Source organism: Colius striatus, chromosome W, assembly GCF_028858725.1.
Source record: "Colius striatus isolate bColStr4 chromosome W, bColStr4.1.hap1, whole genome shotgun sequence".
Taxonomy (NCBI): Eukaryota; Metazoa; Chordata; class Aves; order Coliiformes; family Coliidae; genus Colius; species Colius striatus.
The window spans coordinates 21,760,698-21,786,881 of record NC_084789.1 but is presented as its reverse complement, the minus strand read 5'-3'; the positions used below and the strand labels follow the sequence as shown (position 1 = coordinate 21,786,881).

At 47.6% G+C, this 26,184-nt stretch overlaps 1 protein-coding gene and 1 non-coding gene across 2 annotated transcripts; both read left to right on the top strand.

The window, feature by feature from the left end:
* Positions 1-5,061: 5,061 nt before the first annotated feature.
* LOC133628522 (large ribosomal subunit protein uL14) lies at positions 5,062-8,236 on the top strand. The gene is made up of 5 exons (XM_062016802.1): positions 5,062-5,265; positions 5,542-5,625; positions 6,113-6,241; positions 7,804-7,917; positions 8,105-8,236. Exons 1-5 carry the CDS (start codon positions 5,253-5,255, stop codon positions 8,185-8,187), a joined length of 423 nt encoding a protein of 140 aa, XP_061872786.1. The 5' UTR covers positions 5,062-5,252; the 3' UTR covers positions 8,188-8,236.
* Positions 6,397-6,528, top strand: LOC133628685 (small nucleolar RNA SNORA21). Its single transcript, XR_009820794.1, has one exon. It is a non-coding gene; the product is annotated as a small nucleolar RNA SNORA21 (small nucleolar RNA).
* Positions 8,237-26,184: the final 17,948 nt, after the last annotated feature.

Below are 26,184 nucleotides of genomic sequence, written 5' to 3'. Positions count from 1 at the left end.
GACCTGTATCCATTCCCCTCCATCTCTTAGGTCCCCTCTGTTAACCTGGCTACAAGACAGTAGGGGATCCTGTACTTCTTGTGAAGGCTCAGCTTGTAGCTTACACCTCAGAGACTGTAGATTCTCTGCCCACCAATCTATCTCTCTCATACTCCCTGATGCTCCCGAGTCCTTCCACCTCCTCCTTCAGTTCAACCACCAGGCTAAGGAGGTCATTCACCTGGTCACATCAAATACAGATGTTGACTTTTACATCACCTGCTAAGAGTGCCAGACCCCAGCACTCCCTGCAGCCAGAGACCTGGCCACCTACATGTTTACAAGGGACCTCTGTCTGGGTCACCACATCTCTTTGAAAAATACGTTTCACCTGGGTTGCTACCATAGCTGCTCACCCCACCAATAGCTCACAGCAACTCCTCTCCCCTGGATGACTCACCAGCTGCGCCCCTGTGCTCGATTTTGCGTTTAAATCTCCCACTGTGGCTGTGGCCTCAGCTGGCCCCTCCTCCCTCGCAAGGGACACTGGATCAGTGAAGGGGTCATGCCACTCGTCCCATGTAGCCCAGCCCAAGTAAAATGAACCCCCTCAGCCTCTGTTTGGCTGCTCCACTGACTGCCTGGGGACAGTCCGCTCTGGCTCTGAAGGCTGATCACAGGGAGTGATCAACGGAGGTAAAGCAGTCCTGCCTTAGGGTTGCCCTCCCTCCTCTGCTAACACCCCCCCCCCCCCCCTTCCCCCTCCTTCCTTCAGCAAGGACCCCTGCAATATCAGGGAAAGAACAAGCCAAAAGCCCCAATAGCAGCTCATAATATCCACCAGATTACAGTCAACAAGCCTGCAGTGTGACACCCAGGACTTGGAGCCAGGCATACATTTAACACACTGCAAGCAAACCCAGGGACAACAGCTGGCAGTTGTTGCTATGATTTCCACTCTTGAGCTTTGCCATTTCCACCACTGCAACTTGGTCTGTGTTCCTGCAAGGAGACAGCAAGAACCAAGCCTGAGCCCTTGTGCCACCTACCCACAGGTACCACACCCCAGTGCACAAACACTGCTAGGCTCTACAAGACTATGACTCATCCCAGAAGGATAACTTGCCTTGTTTCAGTTGAACATATTTGTTCTCTCCCTCTGGTTATGAGTTCCTCCAGAGCTTGCTGCTAACATCAAGAGGGGCTTCTTGCTGCACCACATGCTGCTCTATCAAAATCCTCCTCCACATCCATCCTGCACAGGGTTATTTCCCCTCCTCCCCAGCTTTCTGATCCTTTGAAGACAGGCAGATCAACAGCTGAGTCCTGAGTTCTTCAGGCTTCAAGACTTACAGCCACATTGGAGGTAATTAATAGACCTATCCAAGCTTGTCAGCCATTCATAACACAAATAGCTGTGCAATAAATACCAAAGATGCCACCATAAATATATAGAGATGAGCCAACATGACTTCAGAGCCTCTTTCTCTGAAGAATACCTAGGCTCCTGAGAGCCAAGGAGTATCTGGCAAGGCCAGCTGTCCCCTCACCTGTGGCAGCCTCCACAATAAGCATACAAGAAGCAATGCACTCAGGCAGCCTTCAACTCCAGCCAGAGAGCAGTTAACGTGTATTCTTGCCTCAGTTTGCATTGTTCAGAAGTGTTTCTGTCCTGTGGCTCATACAGAGGACTGAGCAGGCAACTGAGAAAACACTACCCCATTTGCAAGTCTTGTCACCACTTTGTCCTACCACAAACAGCATTAATGTCAGATGCACAAATCTAAACCAGTACTAAGAGAGCCACAACACAGAATTGACACAGGGGAACAGCAATTATGTAGGCTTCCAGTAATGCTACTGCTCACTCTCCAGCACAGCTGCAGAGAAAGTTTCAAATAGGCTCTTAGAGGAGCATTAATGCCTGTGCTTTCCATTCCAAGCTTGAAGTGCTCTGAACATCTGGAGACATTCCCAGGCACAACTGCACATCCCAGCAGGCCAGGCTCTACGAGGAACACACCAGCCACAGCCCAGACAGGAAGCTCTAAGAGATGGAGCACTTTGAGCAACTGTGCTACTCACACCAGGCTAGATCTGGGGACAGTACAGGTTGGTGTACTCATTTATAGCTCATGCTGCAGCCACACAACATGCCTCACAGAATCCTAAGGGATGGAAGGGACATTAAAAGATCTAGTCCAACCTCCCTGCCAGAGCAGGACCAGAGAGGAACTCATCCAGTTGGGTTTTGAATGTCTCCAGAGAAGGAGACTCCACAGCCCATCTGGGCAGACCCTTCCAGTGCTCCCTCACCTCAACAGGGAAGAAATTCTTCATTGTGTTTCTTTGGAACCTCTTATGTTTCAGCTTATACCTATTGCCCCTTGTCCTATCATTGGACATCACTGAGAACAGCCTGGCTCCATTCTCCTGACACCCACCCTTTATGTATTTGTAAACATTAATGAGGTCACCCCCCAGTCTCCTCTTCTCCAAGCTGAAGAGCCCCAGCTCCCTCAGTCTTTCAGCAGAAGGGAGATGCTCCACTCCATCATCTCTGTGGCCCTGTGCTGAACTCTATCCAGCAGCTGTCTTTCTGAGACCGAGGAGCCCAGAACTGGACACAATATTCCACATGTGGTCTCATGAGGGCAGAGTAGAGGGGGAGGAGAACCTCTCTTGACCTACTGCCCACATCCCTGCTAATACACCCCAGGATGCCATTGGCCTTCTTGGCCACAAGGACACATTGCTGGCTCATGTTCATCCTGCCTCCACCAAGCAAAACTGTTGCTCCGCACCTGGAAGCAAGCATGACTTGAGGGTTTAGGGGACAGCATAAGGAGAAACTCCTTGGGTTGAAGGCAAATACTTGATCAGGTTTAATGCACTGTAACAACTAATTCTAACTTCTACTTTTCTAGAAAAAGTCATTTGACATCAGCTTTACATGGGTTCAGCAGTTGTAGCTGCAGCCACCAAATCCTGCAACAGCCACTCCAGAACCAGGCAGCACGGGAGATGTCACTTTCCCAGCAAAAGCCAGGCACATCACCCACAGCAACACACAACTTCCAGTTCAGAAGTAGCTCAAGAACAAGACACTGTCTGCACAGGAGGAAGCAACAGGTCATCCCCCCTCTCTTCCCTTCCAGTTATCCATAATTTGGATACCCTGCAGCTACTGGAGGGCAGCACAAGCACCAGGAGACAGAGCCACTTCACTGCTCTGACCCAGCAAGACAGCCCATAGAACATAGGGCTGATAGTTCAGCTCCAAGCTGTTCCCAGCTTAAGGGGGAAACATCATCTGTTAAAAAATGCAAACATCAGGATCTGCTGAAGCTCAGGAATGCTGCTGTCAAGATCCAAGCATTCTTCAAGTTATTTTTTTCAGTCCCTAAACTGGTCATCCCAGAAGTCTGGAAGAGGAGGGAGAGGAGAGCAGGTCTGCTCTTGAGGAGAGGTTAGTTCAGAAACAAATCCCATAGGTGCCAGGCAGCACAGGGGATGGGGACACCGCCATGGTGGCCCTTCCTGCCAGCCCCAGCAAAGGCAGAGCTTCCCCAGAGCTAAGCTTTTGATGTGAAAACACTCGTGTCCTGGTTTGAGTTAATTCCCGTGAGGAACCAGGAAAGGGCACAGCCTGAACAGTTGACCCAGGCTGGCCAGCAGGTATTCGATACCATCCTAACGTCATGCCCAGTGTATAGGTGGGGGCTGTCTGGAAGAAGCTCTTCCGGGGGGCGCGGACTCTCGGTCGCCGGTCCGGAGCAGTCGCTCACGTCGGGTCCCGGGTGGTGAGCAACTGCATCACTCACCAGTTTTCTTTGTAATATCCCCTTGTCTTTGTTATAGTTGTTACTCTTCAATTTTCCCCCAGTAAACTGTTCTTATTTCAACTTACGCGGGCTCTTTTACTTTTTTTCTCCGTCTCCGATCCCCTCCGCATTCCGTCGAGAGGGGGAGGGGGAGGAGTCGCGGTTTTCTTCCCCTTTGCTCCGGCTGGGCAAAACCACGACAACTCGAAAAAGAAACCCTCAAAGCACTTACATGCTACAGTAAAGCAGAGCACAAACTATAAAGATGGAATTTTGGAACAGGGAAGTATTAATTGGGATGGAAGATTACAAAAAACGCTTGGCTAATGCAAAACAGATGAGGCTCCCGGCTTCTGGGGAAGCATTAACTGTTGCTTTTCCTTGACCCTTGCAGGCACTTGGCTGCAGCTTCCCATGATGCTGGGGCTACTGTTACTTTTTCACTATATATAAGGGAAAAAAATAAAAATCCCTTATATTTAAGGAAAAAGTACATCCATCTCCCCCCCCCCCCAGTACATGGAGCTGCCACCTCTAGTCCCTTGGGCTAAAAAAAAAAAAAAAAAGGGCGAGGCCTGATTTTCTCAGCACCCTGAGATACAGGTGACCAACATGGAGATACCCCACATCCAGGAACAGCCCCACAAAAGACATCCTAGGTTCTTTCCCACCTCTCCTATGGGGAAAACCCCTGTTACAAACGCATCCCTCACCTTATCCAGGCAGTTCACCTTCTCAGTGGGGTAAACAATCTTGCCGCAGCGAGCACAGTTCGGATTCATGGCTACCCCTTTCTGAAGCGGGCTAAAACTACCTCCTAATCACTACTATCACCACTTCCTCCTTTAGTCCCGCCGCCGCGACCCTAAATAGGCGGAAGAGATTGGGAGAAGGGGGGGCGGTGAGTGGAGGGGGAAGTGGGAGGGGCACTGGGGGTGCGCGGGGGCGGAGCGTACACCCTCCCCCCGTACTGCCCTCCTACGTTGTGCAAACACACCGAGATTGCCACGCGGGTTTTCCACGTTGCGCTCGCGCACAGCGCGCCGCCTCCCTCCATGTTCTACGTGGCGAGGCGGCGCGCATGGGCAGACTTAACAAATGCGCGGTCTCTATTATCATAGGTGGGGGTATAGCTCAGTGGCAGAGCATTTGACTGCAGATCAAGAGGTCCCCGGTTCAAATCCGGGTGCCCCCTTTTTTTTATCTCTCCTTCCTTCATCTACCCATCCCCCAAACCAAAAAACTGAAAAAGTGGGTTTTCGTCCTAAATTGTTTCTGGTGTGAAGCGAGGTTAAAGGCTTCCGCCGGGACGCAGCGGCAGCGGTTCCCGCCCCCTCCTGCTGCTCACGGTACCGCGCGGTGCTGCTCTCCATTGCCTCTAGGGGACGGCCGGGCGGGGCAACGACGTTTCCCGGTGTGCCCTGCGCGCTTTTCTCTTCCGATGCTAAGATGTCGAAGCGAGGTGAGCGGGCTGCTGGGATCTGGGGGGTAGGTTGGCGGCATCTGGCTCCATCCGGCGTCTCGCGGTGTCCTGGGACGAAGGGGGCCTGTGTCGCTGCTCAGATGGGGTCTGGCGGAGCTGGGGCCCGGGGAGCGGTGTCCGGCCGCGGCTGGTAGAGAGGCCACAGCTGATGTCACGGCCTCGCTCCCGGGGAGGCGCCGGCAGGGCCGGCGTCCCGCTGTCTCTAGCTCCTTTGTGCCCCGTCGCCAGCATATTAATCTTCTTCTCGACCCGCAGGACGCGGCGGTTCCTCCGGTGCCAAGTTCCGCATCTCCCTTGGTCTCCCGGTGGGAGCTGTGATCAACTGTGCGGACAACACAGGTGAGCTGCTGGTGTGTGAGCCGGGACGTGCCTTGTAATGTAGAGGGGGCGAGTAGGCAGTGGGATGAGTTTGTAAACACCACTTTTCTTTCTGAAAAGCTCTTGTTGGGTCTGTTCTTGTGGCTCAGTGAGATGTCGTGGAAGGAGACAGCAACCTGTGCTATTTGCCTCAATCAGTGATTTGATAGGGTAATCACAAAATCCAGAATGGCAGGGATCCAGGACCTTTAGAGGTCATCCGGTCCAACCCCTACCTGCTAAAGCAGGTCCCCCTTGATCAGGGGGCACAGGAATGTGTCCAGGAGTGTTTGGAAACCTCCTGAGAAGGAGACTCCACACCCTCTGTGGGTAGCCTGTGCCAGGGTCCTTCACTTCAACACCAAACAAGTTTTTCCTCATGTTCCAGGGAGACTTGCCTGTGCCTGTTACCCCTATCCAGGAAGCATCTGTCCAGCCAGCCCAGTTAATGCTGTGCTTCTCTCTGCAGGTGCCAAGAACCTGTACATCATCTCTGTGAAGGGTATCAAGGGGCGCCTGAACAGGCTGCCAGCAGCTGGCGTGGGTGACATGGTGATGGCTACTGTCAAGAAGGGCAAGCCAGAGCTGAGGAAGAAGGGTGAGTGTGGAGAGCAGTGATGAGTCCCGCTGCACCAATGGGCAGCTGTTGGGAGCCTGTAGCATCCCTCCTTCAAGGGACAGGCCAAGGGGAGGATGACACATCCCTCAGACTGATGCGAAAGGTGGGCACCAAATCTCCAGAGCGTCACCTTCCCCCTTCAAAAAGTACTTGCTGGGTCTGTGCACAGTGATTCGGTGAATTGTCATGGAAGGGCAGAGCAAAGGCATCACTTTGGGATGAAGTGGTAGCCTGTGCTGTTTATTTCAAACAGTGGTGTGACATCCTGCAGGGGGAAGATGGAGTTCTTGCTGAATGTTGCCTGTGGATTGATGATGTATTGAGAAATAAAGGTGTAGATACAGCTGTAAGCATTACACAGTCAGATTTAAGTGTACTATTGACTACAACTTAGCTTTTCTTCGTGAAGCACTGCAAATGTGACAGAGAATCATAGAATGGTAGGAGTTAAAGGGACCTCTAGAACTCATCCAGCCCAACCCCCTGCAAAAGCAGGTTACCCTCCATCAGGGGGCACAGGAACATGTCCAGGGGGGTTTGGAAACCTCCCGAGAAGGAGCCTCCACACGCTCCCTGGGCAGCCTGGGCCAGGGTCCTTCACCGGAACACTGAAGACCTTTTTCTTTATATTTAAGTGTAACTTCTTGTGTTCCAGCTTATGTCCATTGCCCCTTATCTTGTCACTGGACACCACAGAAAAAAGTGTCACCCCAATCCTCCTGACATCCACCCTTCAGGTACTTATAAGTGTTAATGAGGTCTTCTCCAGGCTAAACAGCCCCTGTTCCCACAGCCTTTCCTCATAAGGAAGATGCTCCAGTCCCCTGATGATCTTGGTGGCTCTGCGCTGGACTCTTTCCAGCAGTTCTCTGTCCCTCTTGAGCTGAGGAGCCCAGAACTGGACACAGGACTCCAGATGAGGCCTCACCAGGGCAGAGTAGAGAGGGAGCAGAACCTCCCTCGACCTGCTGGCCACACTCTTCTTGATGCATCCCAGGATGCCATTGGCCTTCTTGGCCAGGAGGGCACATTGCTGGCTCATGCTTAGTTTATTATCAACCAGCACTCCCAGGTCTCTCTCTGCAGAGCTGCTCTCCAGCAGTTCAACCTCCAGCCTGTCCTGGTGCATGGGGTTGTTCCTCCCCAGGTGCAAGACTACACTTGCCCTTATTGAATTTTATTAGATTTCTCTGTGCCCAACCCTCCAGCCTGTCCAGGTCTTGTTGAATGGCAGCACAGTCTCTGGTTAATCAGCCAGTCCTCCCAGTTTGGTGTCATCAGGGAACGTGCTGAGGGTACACTCTGTCCCCTCATCCAGGTGGTTGATGATGTTGAACAGTGTCAAAAGCCTTGCTGAAGTCAAGGTAGATGCCATCCGCTGCTCTCCCCTCATCTAGCCAGCCAGTTATGCCCTCATGCAAAATAACCCAACCCCAAATCCATGCATGTTAGACGCGGCAGCAGGGTGTCTGGGTGCCTGTTGCTGGGCTGTGTGCAGTATAGGATGTTTGTGATGCTGAGGCACTCGTTTCTCCTTGTAGTCCACCCAGCAGTGGTCATTCGGCAGCGGAAATCCTACCGGAGAAAAGATGGGGTGTTCCTCTATTTTGAAGACAATGCAGGAGTGATAGTAAATAATAAAGGTGAAATGAAAGGTATGGACAAGACTCTTGGGCTGGGCCAAAGGGGGGATGCAGAGAGGGGTGGCACATTGGCACAGCCAGGACTGTGCTCTCCTGGGCAAAAGGGTACAGGTTCCTCTGTGCCAGTGCTGATGTAAAACGCTGCCCTGAGCTATCTCTGCACCTACATGGGCCTCTAATGCTCTGTCCTCTTCTCCAGGCTCTGCAATCACAGGCCCTGTGGCAAAGGAGTGTGCGGATCTGTGGCCCAGAATAGCTTCCAATGCAGGGAGCATCGCCTGAACGTGACCAACTTCACAGAGATTAAAATAAAAGCCCTTGTACCAAATAAGCATCTTGTCTTTTTTGCCAAGGTGCCTTCATCTGCTGAGCAGGTTGGTGTTGGAACAAGGGAGATAGTTCTGGGAAATAGAATCACAGAATGGTGGGGGTTGGAAGGGACTTGTAGAGATAATCTTGTCCAACCCCCTGCTAAAGCAGATTCCCCTTGATCAGGGGGCACAGGAACACGTCCAGGCAGGTTTGGAAACCTCCAGAGAAGGAGCCTCCAAACACTCCCTGGGCAGCCTTTGCCAGGGTCCCTCACCACAGCACCAAACAAGTGTTCCCTTGTATTTAAGTGGAACTTTGTGTGTTCCAGTTTGTGCCAGTTACCCCTTCTCCTGTCACTGACCACCACAGAACAAACGCTGGTCCCGTCCTCCTGATATCCACCCTTTAAGTACTTTTGTTAATAGGGTCCCTCCCCAGTCTTCTCCAGGATGAACAGCCCCAGGTCCTGCAGACTTTCACAGAATCTTAAGGGTTAGAAGAGACCTTGAAAGATCATCTAGTCCAAACCCCCTGCCAGAGCAGAACCACCAGAGTAGGTCACACAGGAACTAATCCAGGTGGGGTTTGAATGTCTCTAGAGGAGGACACTGCACAGACCATTGGACAGCATGTTGCAGTGCTCCCTCACCGGGAAGAAGTTTTTCCTTGTATTTCTTTGGAACCTCTTATGTTCCAGCTTGTACCTGTTACCCCTTGTCCTATCATTGGACATCATTGAGAACAGTCTGACTCCATCCTCCTGACACCCACCCTTCACATAATTATCAACATTAATGTGATCACCCCCTCAGTCTCCTAGCTGAAGAGCTCCAGCTCCCACAGTCTTTCATAGGAAGAGAGTGGATGCACTCATAGAATGGTGGGGGTTGGAAGGGACCTTTAGAGATCATCTAGTGGCTGCCTTGGCCACAAGGGCACATTGCTGGCTCATGTTTAGTTTATTATCAATCAGGACTCCCAGGTAACTGCAGAGCTGCTATCCAGCAGGTCAATCCCCAGCCTGTACTGGTGCAGGGGGTTGTTCCTTCCCAGATGCAGGACTCTGCACTTGTCCTTGTTGAACCTCACAAGGTTCCTCTGTGCCCAACTCTCAAGCCGGTCAAGATCCCACTGAATGGCAGCACAGCCTCTGGGGAATCAGCCAGTCCTCCCAGTTTGGTGTCATCAGTGAACTTCCTGAGGGTACACTCTGTCCCCTCATCCAGGTCATTGATGAAGATGTTGAACAAGACTGGCCCCAGAACCGATCCCTGAGGAACTCCACTGGCCACAGGCCTCCAACTTGACTCTGTGCCATTGATCACCACCCTCTGGGCTCTGTCATTCAGCCAGCTCTTGATCCACCTCACTGTCCACTCATCCAGTCCACACTGTCTGAGCTTTCTGATGAGGATGTTATGGGAGACAGTGTCAAAAGCCTTGCTGAAGTCAAGGTAGATGATATCTGCTGCTCTCCCCTCATCTAGCCAGCTGGTTATGCACTCATAGAAGGCTGCCAGGTTGGTCAGATAGGATTTCCCCTTGGTGAATCCATGTTGACTCCCCCTGATAACCATCTTTTCCTTCATATGTTCAGTGACAACATTCAGGATGAGTTGTTCCATCACCTTTCCAGGGATGGAGGTGAGGCTGTCTGACCTGTAGTTTCCTGGGTCGTCCTTCCTGCCCTTTTTGAAGACTGGAGTGACATTGGCCTTTTTTCCAGTCCTCAGGCACCTTGCCTGTCCTCCATGATTGTTTAAAAATGGAGAGCAGCTTAGCAACCACATCAGCCAGCTCCCTCAGCGCTCTTGGATGCATCCCATCAGGACCCATTGACTTATGAGCCTTAAGCTTGGCCAACAATTCTTTAACTTCTTCCTCTTCTACCCAGAGCAAGTCCTCTGCTGTCCAGGCCATCCTACCATCCTTGCTGGACTGGGCTGTAAAGATTGAAGCAAAGAAGGCATTCAGTAGTTTGGCCTTCTCTGCATCCTCTGTCACCAGGGCACCTTCTTTGGTTAGCAGCAGCTTCACATTCCCCCTAATCTGTTGTAATGGTGCAAGTAATGCTCATCCAAAGATGTAGAGAAGCTAGTAAATGCACATACAAAGACACACCTAAGCAACGTAGCATAACCAGCAAAGTTAACTCCAAGCCACCCCTTACTTGCGGTCCACTTCTTTATGTATGCTGTCTCCTCCCACATGATTACCCAGGGCTCAATTGATTAACCTGCAGCACCTGTTTCTGATAATTGGAAGTGGTTTTCCAGCTGTATCACCTTTATTAAAGAACAGCTACATTGCTGAAAAATATAACATAAAAGTCCATTTTATAAATTCAAAATAAATATAATCTAATATGTGTTGCTGGAAGGAACTCATGCTGGCAGGAAAGGATTAATTTTCTGTGCCTCAACTGATGTTTTTCACTTTTCAATTGCAGTTTCATATTCTTTTTTAGCATACTTCTTAGACTGTTGGAGATATCTTCTTCATCTATGAAAACACACTGCTTTTGCTTTCATGTTTCCATTGGCAATCCTTCAATTCTCGTTAATAAGATACAGATTGCTGGAGGAACTTGCAACAACAGATGTCGCACCACAGTTGACAGATTTTACATTTTGATGGGGTGATGGACTGAGGGTGGATCAATTGGTTTTTTTCCTCAGGGTTATTTTTTCCATTGTTCTTACAGTCATTAAGTCCTTTTGGTTCATATAGCATGATCCATTTTGCTGGAATCCACCAGGGAACTTGATCTGTAACAACACAAGTGTAACCTCTTCCCCACATTAACAGATCTGCAGGTCCTTGCCACTCTCCAGTAGTGGGGTTCTTATGCCAAACTTTAGGTTTATTAGCAAAATCCAGATCCCAACTCATTTGGGCAAAATGTGTTAATGCCTGTGGTTCATTCCAGTTTGCCATGATTCTTAAATGATTCATATTATAAATGACCTTCATTAGTCTATCTTGAGGGCTCACCCCCTCTTCCCCCTCTTTTGTTTTTTCATCAGCCCCTTTAGAGTATGACTTGTCCAGTAGAGTTACCTGGGATCCCAGTATTATGTTTGACACCCCATAAATTCAGAAACTTTCATGTTCTACTGGCTTTATATCCTGAGACATTATCGGTTTTTCTCTCCTGTGGAACACCAAGGACTGTGAAACAACTCCTCCAATGTCTTATAACAGCTCGAGCACTGTCGTTCATTAAAGCTGTGGCCCAAACCATCGCTGAAAAGGTATCAATGGTTACAAGTATTTTTTTAAAGCGTCCAAAGGGAGCATAGGCTGTGACATCCGATTGCCATCACCACCACCCCAGACCCACTACACCACCAAACCACTCCTGCTTTGGCTTGTATCTTACTTGCATCAGTGAATACAGTTAGGCCTTTAACGGCTACTGTTGATCTTGGCTGGTCTTCCATTTGAAATTTAATGAAAAACAATTTATGGGCTGGATAATGATTATTTATAGTCCCCGGGTATGACAATAAGGCACATGGTAATTCGTCTGTTGCAGCGCCCAGTTCAATAATTCATCTGTTAGAGGGACGAAAATGACGTCTGCCTCAGTTCCTGTTATTTCCAGCAGACGTTTTCTGGCCTTATCTATTCACATTTGCCTCCATTCTCATGGTAATTGTTTTTTGCAAATTATATAGCAAAAATATCCACTCCAAGATCCTCAATGGTTCTTTTGCTACTGAATCCCATTGCATCAAGACTGCCATTGCATGCTGATTCTGACTTATCACAGCAATGTTAATAGACAAGTCAGGATCATATCAGTGACTGTAGTTATTGACTATTTTGTCTCCTATTTTTTCTATCAATTGTATTTGCTGCCGAGACAGTTTTCGCGCACTGTCAGCCTCTACTGATCCTTTTAACAAAGGCATTAGTGGCGCAAGATCCTCATTCGTGATACCACATGTGGTTCGTACCCATTAGATATCTCCTATTAGCTTTTGAACGTCTGTTAAATTAGCAATTTCTAATTGCCACCTTCTGAGGATAAATACGCGCTCTGGTGATAATATTACCTAAATATTTTCAAGAGGCGTGCATTTGTACCTTCTCTGGCGTGATCACTAACCTGGAGATGCCCAATTGTTGCTTCACTTCTTCCAGTATTTGATGCTGATCCAGATCTTTTCCTGCAATTAGTCTATCGTCCATATAATGGTAAAATAAGATAGAAGGATATTTTTTGTGTAGTGGTGCCAGCGCCCAGGCAACATAAGTTTGACAAATAGTTGGAGAGTTCTTCATTCCCTGAGGTAAAACAGTCCATTGATACCGTTTTGCCAGCTCTTATTTGTTAATAGATGGTACTGTAAAGGCAAACTTCTCACTGTCATCCTCATGTAGAGGCATTGTGAAAAAACAATCCTTTAAATTGATAACTTATAGATGCCATTCTTTCGGAATCATAGCAGGAGAGAGTAATCCTGGTTGCAAAGCACCCATATCCTGCATTATTGCATTAACAGCTCTTAAATCATGTAATAGTCACCATTTCCCCGACTTTTTAGGGATAGTGAAAATTGGTGTTTTCCAAGGACTAGCAGATGACTTAATATGTCCTTTCTCTAACTGTTCATTTACTAATTCATGAATCTGGGTGAACTTTTCTTTGCTTAGCAGCAATTGATCAACCCAAACTGATTTATCTGTGAGCCAGGTTAACTTCAGGATTGATCGCCACTAAAAATTTTCATTTGACAAGCAATAGCCCATTTGGCTTAAGGCGTCTCTACCTAACAGCCAAACTGAAGTGTTCATTACATAGGGTCTAATTTGCACACATCTATTTTCTTCACCCTGTACTCATACCGAAATTGGGTCTCTGCTAATTTTTGTCATCTGTGTTCCTCCTACAACAGGGGTCTATAAACTCTGTAAAGGCCAGCTTTCCAGCCAATAGGATAACGGAACAACAGTTATGTCTGCTCCCATATCCAACAACACATTGTACCCAACCACTTGTTCACCGTTTGAATGTTGGAATAGAACCATCTGAGTGGACTTTGCCTGTGAAAGTGGCGTTGTAAGTCTTACCTCAGGTACATTGGTGGATCCAAAACCACCATGCTCTCAAACACCTGTGAGTGGAACTTTATCCATGCGTCATGGTTTAGGCCCATCAGGGGATAAAAGACCGTGATTAGCCTCAAGTACCAAAGACCTGAGGATTGCCAAAGGGCAGGGAGAGCTTAATTGCCCCTTTAGGTTCAGGACAAAACAGACCAGGTTACTCGGCTTGGGGAAGAAAACAGAAAATAATTTAATGCAACACCAACTCAAACATAACCATAAAGCCCCAAAACATAACCAACACAAAAAAAACATGGAGTGGTACAACAAAGAAGAGTCCTACCAGCCCTTTAAGGCCACCTTCTCCCCACTCCTCCCCTCTTCCCGGGCTCAGAGCCCTGATCCTGGTGTTTTTACCTCCTCCCCCCTAAACGGCCCGGGGGGGGGCAGGGAGTGGGGGTTTCAGTCAGTCTATGCCTGATAGCTTCTGCCGTTTGTCTCTCCTCAGGGCAGATGAGCTCCGCACCAGTCCTCTCTGCTCCTCTGTGGGGTACCTCACACACACGGCAGCCCTGCACAGGCTGCTCTGATATACATTTATCCCAAAAGCTGCATCTCCTTTCTGCCTCTCATGTGCCTGCTGGTGGCTCTCAGTCCTGTCACTGCCCTCCATGGGTTGCAGGAGCACCGCTGCGTTCTCATCACGGCTTGCAGAGGGGTCTCTGGTCTGGTGCTCCTCCATTTCTCCTTCTTTGACTGTGGGGTCCGCGTGGTCGCCTCCATTTTGTATCACTCTTACACCTCCTACCAGCACTTCAAATTCCCATCCTTAAATAGTGATCACAGAGGTGCCAGATTGGCCCAACCGGGCCAGAGGTGGGTCTGAACCCAGGAGCCAGGGGAGAGTCCAAAAACTCTTTACTGGGTCTTCATTGCAATCCGCTCCCCCTGTTACCAAGTAAAAACAGCTCCTTGCTAAACCATGACACCATGAAGGGAACTAACTGAGCTACCCTATTTCCTTTAGGTATATAAACTGGTGTCTGCCATACTTTAACAATTATTCCAATGTTTCCTTGATAATCAGCGTCAATTACATCAGGGTGCACGAAAATACCTTGTCGAGAGGCTGAAGACCATAACCCAAGGGTCCAGGAACATTGAATTGGATCATAGAATCATAGAATGGTAGGGGTTGGAAGGGACCTTTAGAGATCATCTAGTCCAACCCCCCAACCGTTATATCTGTATTGTTGATAGCTACATCTAGTGTTGTTTCCAAATCCACTCCTGCGCTTCCTTTAGTGGCTGACCTGAGGCTATCCAGGCAGTTACTGCTGATGAAGGGTGTTTTTGTGTTATCAGGGTCGCCCTTTTTGCACTCATTAATCCTTTTCCCTTAGGCTGTTTGAGCTGTTTGTCCATACCAATGGTCTGGATCCACGTCTCATTTTTCTGCAATTGAATCATTTTGGCCCCTGATGTCCTCTGCCTTGTTGAACTAATGGTTTTAACACTGCTGCCATAGCTTCAACCAGATGTGCTGCTTTGTATTCTGACGATCCTACTTGAGAGCAGGCCTCTATCATATCTACTAAGGTTGCAGTGTGCGGGAGAGTCTGCAGGATCCTTTTGCAATCAGGTTTAGCATTAGTGACTGCTAAGTGCAGTCCCAATTCAGATTTTACTGCAACCGACATACCTGGAACGTGATCCAGTGCTACTCTTAAACGATCCAAGAACATCATAAAAGGTTCATTGGACTTCTGTATAATGGTTGTATAGGGGGGAACTGGCACTCCCATGTCAGGGACAGCCTTAAATGCCTGCATTTGTGTTTGTCACAAAATGGCTTCATGTAGACAAGCCTGAACTTGGGGGTCAGCAAATTGTCCTTTGTCCAACATTATATCAGCTATGACAACCCGTCGTGGATCCCCCTGCTATAACTCTAGATTTTCTACTACTACTACATCCACTCTTTTCTCCCATTCAGATTCCCATAGTAATACCCGAGTGGGCTTCAAGAAGGTTTCCGCTAGCTTCTGGCAGTCAAATGGGGTCATTAATCCACCAGAGAAGATATGGTCTAATAATGTTTGAATGTATGGGTTGATCAAACGACATTGCATCACTGCCTTTTGCCCTTCCCTGACCAACTTCCAATCCAAAGGCACCCACTGCCCTTATGCAGGGTTGTTACCTACTGGTATCACTGGGAAGGCTTGTGGAATAAATTCACCTTCTATTATCACATTGTGAATAAGACCTTGCCATGTCTTAGCCAGATCATAGTCATCTGGCCAGGGAGTCTCTGACCACCTATGGGGGTGAAACTTTAACCTCTGGTTTGAGTAATGTGTCAATCCAAATCAGCAGTTGATTGAGACCCGCCTGGACATGTTCCTATGCGACCTGATCTAGGTGACTCTGCTTCTGCAGGGGGGTTGGACTAGATGATCTCTAAAGGTCCCTTCCAACCCCTACCATTCTATGATTCTATGATTGGCTGGTTTTTTGGGTTCTTCTAGTTTATCTAAATAATCCAGCATCTGTTTCATTTCTTTCCCTTGTCTCATTAATTCCTTCTGTAAAAGCTTTCTATTTTGATCTTCCCTTTGCCCAGACGTCAGGGGCAAAGACAGGAGTATACTCAGGGAGCATGCAGAGGGGCAACTAAGAAGGCTAGAGCCCTTCTAGAATTAAATTTAGTCAGGGAAGTTAAGGACAGTAATAAGGCATTTTTCAAGTACATCAGCGGCAGAAGGAAGATGAGGGAGTATGTGGGCCCACTGCTAAACACAGAGGGTGCCCTGGTGTCTGAGGATGCAGAGAAGGCTGAACTACTGAATGCCTTCTTTGCTTCAGGTTTTACGGCCAAGGCTGACCTTCAGGAAGCCCAGTCCAGCAAGGATAATAGGATGGCCAGGACAGCAGAGGACTTGCCCTGGGTGGAAGAGGAAGAGGTTAAAAACTTGTTGGCCAAGCTTAAGGCTCATAAGTCAATGGGTCCTGATGGGATGCATCCAAGAGTGCTGAGGGAGCTGGCTGATGTGATTGCTCTCTTCATCATTTTTGAACAATCACGGAGGACAGGCAAGGTGCCTGAGGACTGGAGAAAGGCCAATGTCACCTCAGCCTTCTAAAAGGGCAGGAAGGATGACCCAGGAAACTACAGACTGGTCAGCCTCACCTCCATCCCTGGAAAGGTGATGGAACAACTCATCCTGAATGTCGTCACTAAACATATGAAGGAAAAGATGGTTATCAGGGGGAGTCAACATGGATTCACCAAGGGGAAATCCTGTTTGACCAACCTGACAGCCTTCTATGAGTGCATAACCAGCTAGCTAGATGAGGGGAGAGAAGTGGATGTCATCTATCTTGATTTCAGCAAGGCTTTTGACACTGTCTCCCATAACATCCTCATGAGAAATAGAATTACCCCTGATAGGCAACACGATATTTTAATGCACTGTCTGTACGTCTTTAACCACTTTGTTCGAGGGTCAGGACCCATACTGGCACAAGCACACTTTAGGGAGCAAGAACCGGTAGCAGTAGATAAATTACCAGCAGTCAAATTACGGCAAATCGACACTGGGGAATGGGAATCAGGGTGGAAACTTAGATGTCTGGGCCAAGGGTATTCTTGTGTAGAAAAGGAGGGAACCCAGCAGTGGGTCCCGGCAAAATGAATACGACCAGAGATATGAGTCTAACAGTCTACTGAGTCTCTTTTGCAGATTGACGTGTTCTTTGGAGCACTCGCCGTGACGCAGATCCAGCTGAGGTCACTCAACTATTGGCGAGATTGGGCACGAGTGGAACACGACCAGCACCTGTTTAGATCTTCCCGCAATTGGCTCAGCTAGCACATGTGCTGGGCAGACACGTTATCAGCCCATGCCACAGGATGCTGGAGTCATTGAGCTTAGGGAGGGGGAGATGTTGTAGGCATCTGGAAGATCTCGGGTTGTAACGTGAGAGGTGGAGGGTACATGGGCATGGGGTGGAGTGCTTGTGTTAGCAGATAAAAGCACTTGATGTAAACAAGCACTTGGTGTAAAAAAGCACTTGGTGTAAACAATTAGTTGGAATAAAGCATCATCCATACTGTGTATGTAGTGACCTTGTCCCCTCAGCGGGGGTGGGCTGAGTGGTCCGTGCGGGCAGCCTGGTGATGTTGCCGGTAGCAGCAACATAGAATGTTAGAGATTGGAAAGGACCCTCAGAGATCACCCAGTCCAACTCCCTCCTGCACAAGCAGGTTCACCCAGACCAGATGTTCTGATTTAGCAAGGAGCAGCTTTTGGCTTAGTAACAGGGGGAGCGGGTTGCAGTGAAGACCCGGTAAAGAGTTTGCGGACTCTTCCCCAGCTCCTGGGTTCACACCCACCTCCGGCCCTGCTGGGCCAATCTGGCACTTCTGCGATCACTATTTAGGGGACGGGAATTTGAAATGCGAGGCAGGAGGTGTAAGAGTGATACAAGATGGAGGTGACCACGCAGACCCTTCAGCCAGAGAAGGAGGAAGGAAGGAGAAGCAATAGACCACAGATCCCTCTGCAAGCCGTGGCGAGAATACAAGCCGTGCCCCTGCAACCTATGGAGATCCATGGCAGGACTGAGAGTTACCAGCAGCTCCATGTGAGTGAGCCCGGACGGGCGAGGGACTGTGTGGGGAGAAGGCCATGGGCCAGGCCGTGTTGGAGAGCCTGCATGTTGCAGAGCAGCCCCACACAAGAGGCAGAGAGGAGCTGCAGCCTTTGGAATAAGTGCGCGTCGGAGCAGCCCGTGCATGGCTGCCATGCGTGTGAGTTACCCCACAGACTTGCAGGGAGGACTGGTGTGGAGTTCACCCGTCCTGAGGAGGGACAAACGGCAGAAGCTATTGGGAACAGACTAACTGAAACCCCCCACTGCCTGCCCCCCGAACCTTTCAGGTGGGGGGCAAGGTAAAAACTCCAGGATCAGGGCTCTGATCCCGGGAAGAGGGGAGGTGTGGCAAGAAGGTGTTCTTAAAAAGACTGGTTGGACTCTTCATTGATGTATTACTCTGTGTTGTTTCGTTTTGGTTATGTTTTGGGTTTTTGGGGGTATGTTTTAGTTGATGTTGCATTAAATTATTTTTCTGTTTTCTTCCCCAAACCGAGTGGCCTGGTCTGTTTTGTCCTGAACCTTAAGCGGCAATTAAGCTCTCCCTGCCCTTGAGCAATTCTCAGCCTCTTCCCTACTTGGGGCTAATTGGGGTCTTTGTTCCCTGATGGGTCTAAACCAGGACCCCAGGTCATACAGGAAAATGCGCAGGCGGGTCCTGATGACCTCCAAGGAAGGAAATTCCACAACCCCTCTGGGCAGCCTGCTCCACTGCTCCCTCACCCTCACAGTGAAATAGTTTTTGGGTTTTTATAGCCCCATACTTGCTACTATAAGGAAAATTAACTCTGTTGCAGTTGAAACCAGCACACTTGGGTAAACTAATAAAATAGTGAAGGGTTGTGTTCAGTATTTTAAAAAAGAAAATACATAGAAACATGTTCATAAGTAGAAACAATAGATAAATGTTTAAATTGGATGTCAGGAAAACTTCTCAAGTATTTTTCCGAACAGATTCTGTCTTCTAAAGATGGTGAGGAATGTTGAAGATCTGAGCTTTCATTGTTACAGTTCTGGCACCCGAAAAAGGTTTGTCTTCTACAGAAGCAGGCCTTGCTCTGACTGATGGGAGATAAATATAAGCAGTACAAATAGAATCATAGAGTGGTAGGGGTTAGAAGAGACCTTTAGAGATTACTTTAACGAAGAAATAACATAGGAAGCAATCCTTCTGTTGAAATGCATGGATTAATCTAGAAACTGGAAGCATTGTAGTAATTTTACTGTGCTCAGGTATGATTATTAGTTATTCTGCAGCATGTAGAAATCCCCTGGTTAGGGGAGATAAAATGTGAACATGAGATGATTCAGGCAACTCGATATTGTTCCACAGAGCGAACCCACAACAAATGTTACTTTGCTCAAGACCTGCCAAATAATTTTGAATTCCAAGGTATAAACCCCCACTTTTCACCCCACTTTGTGAGAGGCCTGTTTGCCTTACTAGGTTAGTGCCATTCGACCCTTCTTTGACCAAGACGTTGATTTCTAATGGCATCCAAAAAAACAGAAACACTAATGCAGTGATGGCATTAGCACGATGATGTGTTCAGGGGGCTTTTTTTCTGGATGAACGTGTCTCAGAGGGTTCCTGGTTAAGTAAATGGAGATGATTAAAGCAGTGGTTCTTTTGCTTTTGTATTTGATCAAAGATGATGGTGGCATAAAACTTTACTGCTGATGTTGTCTTTCCTTGTGTTTATATAGTTTAAATGAAGATTGTTTTTTGCTGGGATAACCTTCCCTGTGCTTACACTGATGGGAAAGTAGGATTATAGATGTTGGAGGAGATGGTGTGGTTGTGTTTTGTTCAGGCTCTGTCTGATGTGCATGAAACTGGGAGATCCCGTGGGAAGACTGAGTAACCTCTCACTGTTATTGGAGACATAGGAGTAAGTTCTTCCAATGTTTGGGATTAATCAGTGATTGCAGATGTTTGTGCAAATTCTATTCATAATATTAAAAAGAACTAGTGATATGCTGAAGTTAGTGCTGAATTGTTTCATTGCTATTGTGTCATCATTATGTGTTATTTGAAGTATTACAACATTTTGGTTCTCAATCTTTATCAGGAAAGAGGTGTCTTCATGACTGCAAAATAATTGTCATTTGTGACCATCACATAAGTTGTATTTAAATATAAGAAAAAACTATTTCACTATGAGGGTGAGGGAGCAGTGGAACAGGCTGCCCAGGGAGGGTGTGGTGTCTCCTTCCTTGGAGGTCTTCAGAATCTGCCTGGATACATTCCTGTGCGACCTGATCTAGGTGGACCTGCTTCTGTAGGGGGATTGGACTAGATGATCTCTAAAGGTCCTTTCCAACCCCCACCATTCTGATTCTATGATCTCTGTATATAAATAATAGTCATGGTATTTTTCTGTAACTTGACAGTTTTTATCCAAAGGTGTATTATTTATTCAATTTATATGTCAAATATATCTCTAAAGGTCCCTTTCAACCCCTACCATTCTATGATTCTATGATATTTCTTTTTTTCAGTTACTCTATTAAAGTTAAGCAGTTGAGGTAACAAGAAATATGGAAAAGAAAACTTATATTTTAAGACGTTTTTAGTTATTGATGGGAATATTCCTTATTTCAAGTTTATTTTCAGAATAAGAGATTGTCTCGGAAGTCATCTTTTTTGCCACATCCTCTAGGGTGGTATGAAGATGTTGAACAAGACTAGCCCCAGAACCGATCCCTGTGGAACTCCAGCTCGATTCTGTTCCATTGATCACCACTCTCTTGGTTCTCTGGATGGATCACAACCTCACCGTCTACTCATCCAAGCCACACTACCTGAGCTTTTCTATGAGGATATAATGGGAGACAGTGTCAAAAGCTTTGCTGAAGTCAAGGTAAATGACATCCGCTGCTCTCCCCTCATCTAGCCAGCCAGCTATGCCCTCATAGAAGGCTCTCAGGTTGCTTAAGCTGGATTTCCCCTTGGTGAAGCCATGTTGAGCCTCCCTGATAATCATCTGTTCCTTAACGTGTTTAGAGATGGTGTCCAGGATGAGTTGTTCCATCACCTTTCCAGGGATGGACATGTGACTGACTGGCCTATAGTTTCCCGAGTCCTCCTTCTTCCCTTAAGACTGGAGTGACATTGGTATTTCTCCAGTCCACAGGCACCTCACCTGTCCTCCATGATCTTTCAGAAATGATGGAGAGCGGCTTAGCAATAACATCAGCCAGCTCCCTCAGCACTCTTGGGTCCATCCTGTCAGTCACATAGATTGCCCAAGAGGTCTGTAACCCCATCATCATCCTCCAAGGGAAAGTCTTCCATTCTCCAGACTATTTCACCCTCCCATGGGCCGGCCTTGGCAGTGAAGACTGAGGCAAAGAAGGCATTCAGTAATTCAGCCTTTTCTGCATCCTCTGTCATCAGGACAGCCTCTGACATCAGTTTAGCAGCGGGTTCACATTCTCTGTAATCTTCCTTTTGCTGCTGATGTATTTGAAAAATCCCTTCTTGCTTTCCTTTACTTTCTTTGCCAAGTTTAATTCCAAAGTGCTTTGGCCTTACTGCTTTTGTTCCTGCATACTCTGACAATGTTCCTATACTCTTCCCAAGCAACCAGGCCATTTTTCCACTTTACATGTAATGCTCTCTTCTCCTTGACTAGGTCCAGTAGTTCTTTCTTCATCCACACAGGCCTCTTGCCTCCTTTTCCAGATTTTCTACTTGTGGGGACACACAGTCTTAGACTTGGAGCATGTAGTGCTTGAAGATTGAACGGGTCTCTTGGGCACTCCTACCATTTAGAATCCTGTTCCATGAGATTCTTCCAAGCAGGGCTTTAAAGAGGCCATAGTCACCTCGCTTAAAGTCCAGGGTCACAACCTGGCTTGGTGTCCTGCTTCTTCCACACAGGATCTTAAACTCCACAATCTCATGGTCACTGCAGCCAAGGCTCCTTCAAACCTTCATATAGCTAACCAGATCCTCCTTATTTGTCAGCCCAAGATCCCTCCTCGTTGGTTCTTCGACCACTTGTGATAGGAAGCTGTCATCAACATTCTGTAGGAATCTCCTGGACTGTGTGTGCTTGGCTGAGTGACTTTGCCAGAATATATCAGGCTGATTGAAGTCCTCCCTGAGGACCAGGGACTGTGATTGTGAGGCAGCTTTCAGATTTTTGTGGAAGACCTCATCCACTTCCTCCTCCTGATCAGGTGGGAGAAAGGGGCAGGGTGGGCTCGCTGCCAATTACGGTTCAGGACAAAACAGACTCCAGTACTCAACTTAGAGAGGAAAGTAGGAAAGTTTATTCTACTACCTACAAGAAACAGAACAGAAGTAAAAAGGGAGTAGGATGACTGACAAAATGACAACCAGCACATCTCCCTCCCCTATCCCTCCTTTCTTCCCGGGCCCAGTTCACTGCTCCCCATATCTCTACCTCCTCCCCCCTCAACAGCTTGGGGGGGGGGTAGGGAATAGGGATGTGGTCAGTCTCTCACAGATGGGCTCTGCTGCTTCTCTCTGCTCAGATGAGGATGACCCCTGGCATTCCTCCCCTGCTCCAATATGGGATCCCTCCCATGGGACACAGTCCTTAACGAACTCCTCTGGTGTGGATTCTTCTCCACGATTGCAACTTCTGCAGATACAGGGTCCCTCTGCCTCTTCTGGGCATAGTCACTGCCTCTGGCACGGGGTCTTTAATGAAGAGAATCACTGCCCCTAGCTCAGGGTCTTCTTTAGCAAAATGAGTCTTTACCCTCAGTGCAGGGTCTTTAACGAAATACAAAAAAATCTCAGCTTCACCAGTTCTCTCTGTAGAATGCAGGGGAGTCTCTGCTCCAGCACACCTCCTCCTCTCTTCCCTCACTGACCTTGGGGTCCACATGATTGCTTCTCTCTCTCTTCCCACTCCTTGCACCACCACCAGCTGGAAAAGAAGAAGGGACAGAAGAAGAAAGAAATAGGAAGAAAACTCCTCTTCCAGCTTCTTCTTAAAAAGTGATCGTGGAGACGTTTAAATGACTCAGCCCCAGAAGTGGGTTTGGCTCAGAGCTGGGGAGAGTTTTGAGCAGCTTCTTACAGGAACCATCTTTCCCCTTACCAGAAAAGGCTGTCATGTCAAAACATGACACACCCACAGCTCTTATATCTCTCACATGTTTATGTATATATTTTTCCAGATAGATAAGCAGCCAATGTGGTAGCAGTTATAATCTTGGACACACAGCAATTCTGGAAAAAAAATTACATACATTTTAAGTTGCTTTCTAGTGCACTTAACCAACTGAATAAAAAAATCTCTTCTCATTGCAAATGTTGTGAATCTCTTTGTTCTGGTTTAGCAAGGAGCAGCTTTTGGCTTAGTAACAGGGGGAGCGGGTTGCGGTGAAGACCCGGTAAAGAGTTTGCGGACTCTCCCCCGACTCCTAGGTTCACACCCACCTCCGGCCCGGCTGGGCCAATCTGGCGCCTCTGCGATCACTATTTAGGGGACGATAATTCGGAATGCGAGGCAGGAGGTGTAAGAGTGATACAAGATGGAGGCGACCACGCAGACCCTTCAGCCAGAGAAGGAGGAAGGAAGAAGCAATAGACCAGAGACGACTCTGCAAGCCGTGGCGAGAATGCAAGCTGTGCCCCTGCAACCTATGGAGATCCATGGCAGGACCGAGAGTTACCAGCAGCTCCATGTGAGTGAGCCCGGACGGGCGAGGGACTGTGTGGGGAGACGGCCATGGCCCAGGCCGTGTTGGAGAGCCTGCACGCCGCAGAGCAGCCCCACACAAGAGGCAAAGAGGAGCTGCAGCCTTTGGAATAAGTGCGCGTCGGAGCAGCCCGTGCAGGTCTGCCATGCGTGTGAGTTACCCCACGGACTTGCAGGGAGGACTGGTGTGGAGTTCACCCGTCCTGAGGAGGGACAAATGGCAGAAGCTATCGGGAACAGACTAACTGAAACCCCCACTGCCTGCCCCCCCGAACCGTTCAGGGGGGGACAGGGTAAAAACCCCGGGATCAGGGCTCTGATCCTGGGAAGAGGGGAGGTGTGGCAAGAAGGTGTTCTTAAAAAGGCTGGTTGGACTCTTCATTGATGTATTACTCTGTGTTGTTTCGTTTTGGTTATGTTTTGGGTTTTTGGGGGTATGTTTTAGTTGATGTTGCATTAAATTATTTTTCTGTTTTCTTCCCCAAACCGAGTGGCCTGGTCTGTTTTGTCCTGAACCTTAAGCGGCAATTAAGCTCTCCCTGCCCTTGAGCAATTCTCAGCCTCTTCTGTACTCGAGGCTAATCGTGGTCTTTGTTCCCTGATGGGCCTAAACCACGCCATTTGGAAAGAAAAAAATAACTGTCAAGGTCTAGTGTTTAGTGGACTTTCAGCCAGATTGAGATGGTAGATGACTTGGTGTTTGTGTTGAAAATTTTACCTTTTATAAGGACAAGAAATCTTAACTCACAGTACCTCTAAATTGCAACTCCAGACTCCTTGGAGGTAATCACATTTTATTGACACATTTAATTGCAGTTAAACTTGCAGTATTTGATTAAAATAATCTGAAACCATTTTTGAGGACTGATGTGTGATAATATTATCTGGCTATATAGGTAGATTTGTTTTCATATTTTTGAAGAAAGCTTAATAATGCTTGCCTACAACTGTTTGTTTGAAGTAGAGAAAGTCATATATTGGCCTTATTATTGCAGTGTAACGTTCAACGTGAAACTTGCGTGATATCTGGAAGAGACTTGTTCATGCATTAAAATTATAGCTGTTCAGTATGTCAAGTCACTCAGATACTTTTCTAAAAAGTAGAAGTGTGAAGAGCAGAGTTTATTGCTTTAATTTTGATATTTCTTTTTTTCCAATGATGACCAGACATTAAATACCAGTCTGAACCATCCCCAGTTCTGAGCCAGTAAACAGCATCAGCAAACACAGGCAGTTCCTGTTCCTCCTTCTGGGATGGAGTCCTCCTCCTCCCAGGTAAAACTCCAAGAGCCATTGCCAGTAGACACCTCTAGAGCTGTTAGCAAAATGTTGCAACTCCCCACTATATCTATGGATAACCAGGCAGTGACTGCCCACCAAACCCAGTAGAAACAGATAAAACCACCAAAACGAAGAGTAACTCCAGTATCCCAGGTGGCTAATTGAGTAGTGGCTTGTCCTTAGTAAACATAAAAAGTTACAAAAAGTTTCTATCAGAAATAGTGTGGTCAGCAGGACTGTCAGCCTGTAATCAGCACTGGTGAGGCTGCACCTTGAGTGTTGTGTTCAGTTTTGGGCCCCTCACTACAAGAGAGACATTGAGGTGCTGGAGCATGTCCAGAGATGGGCAACAGAGCTGGAGAAGGGTCTGGAGAACAAGTGTGATGGGGTGTTATGTTAAAAGCCTTGCTGAAGTCAAGGTAGATGACACCTGCTGCTCTCCCCTCATCTAGCCAGCCAGTTATGCCCTCATAGAAGGCTATCAGGTTGGTCAGACAGGATGAATCCGTGTTGACTCCCCCTGATAACCATCTTTTTCCATATAAGTTGCTTGGGGAAGAGGAGAGCAAAAACCATGGTATTGTTTTTGTTTATAAAGCAGGAAATTCTAAACTGGATATATTTTAGATCCAATATACAGTAGTGTTGTATTTTTCAAGCACATCTTGATTGCCCTATGTGGAAATCCCTGTTGCTGAGTGTTTCTTTTTTAGTGACTTAGTAGCAACAAGACGAATGTTGGCTGAAGAGGGATGGACGCAGATGACACTTTTATATTTTAGTGTATCTTACTCTTCCACATAGAATCAGAGAATGATAGGCATTGAAAGTAACCTCTAAAGATGATCTAGTCCAATCCCCTGCCCAAGAAGGTCCACCTAGATCAGGTTACTAAGGAACATGTCCAGGCAGGTTTTGAAAACCTTCCGAGAAGGAGACTCCACAGAAGGTTTTCTTGAAGTTTAAATGGAACTTTTTGTGTTCCAGCTTTTGTCCATTACCCTTTGTCCTGTCACTGGACACTACAGAAAAAAAATGTTGTCTCATCCTCTTAACATACTCAAAAGTATTTAAAAGGTGCATTAATGAGATCCCCCTACAGTCTCCATTTCTCTAGGCTGAACAGTCCCAAATCTTTCCTCATAAGAAAGATGCTCCAGTCCCCTCAGCATCTTAGTGGTCCTGTGGTGGAATTTCTATAGTAGTTCCTAAAACTGGACACAGGACTCCAGATGAGGCCTCACCAGGGCAGAGTAGAGGGGGAGCAGAATCTCCCTCAACCTACTGC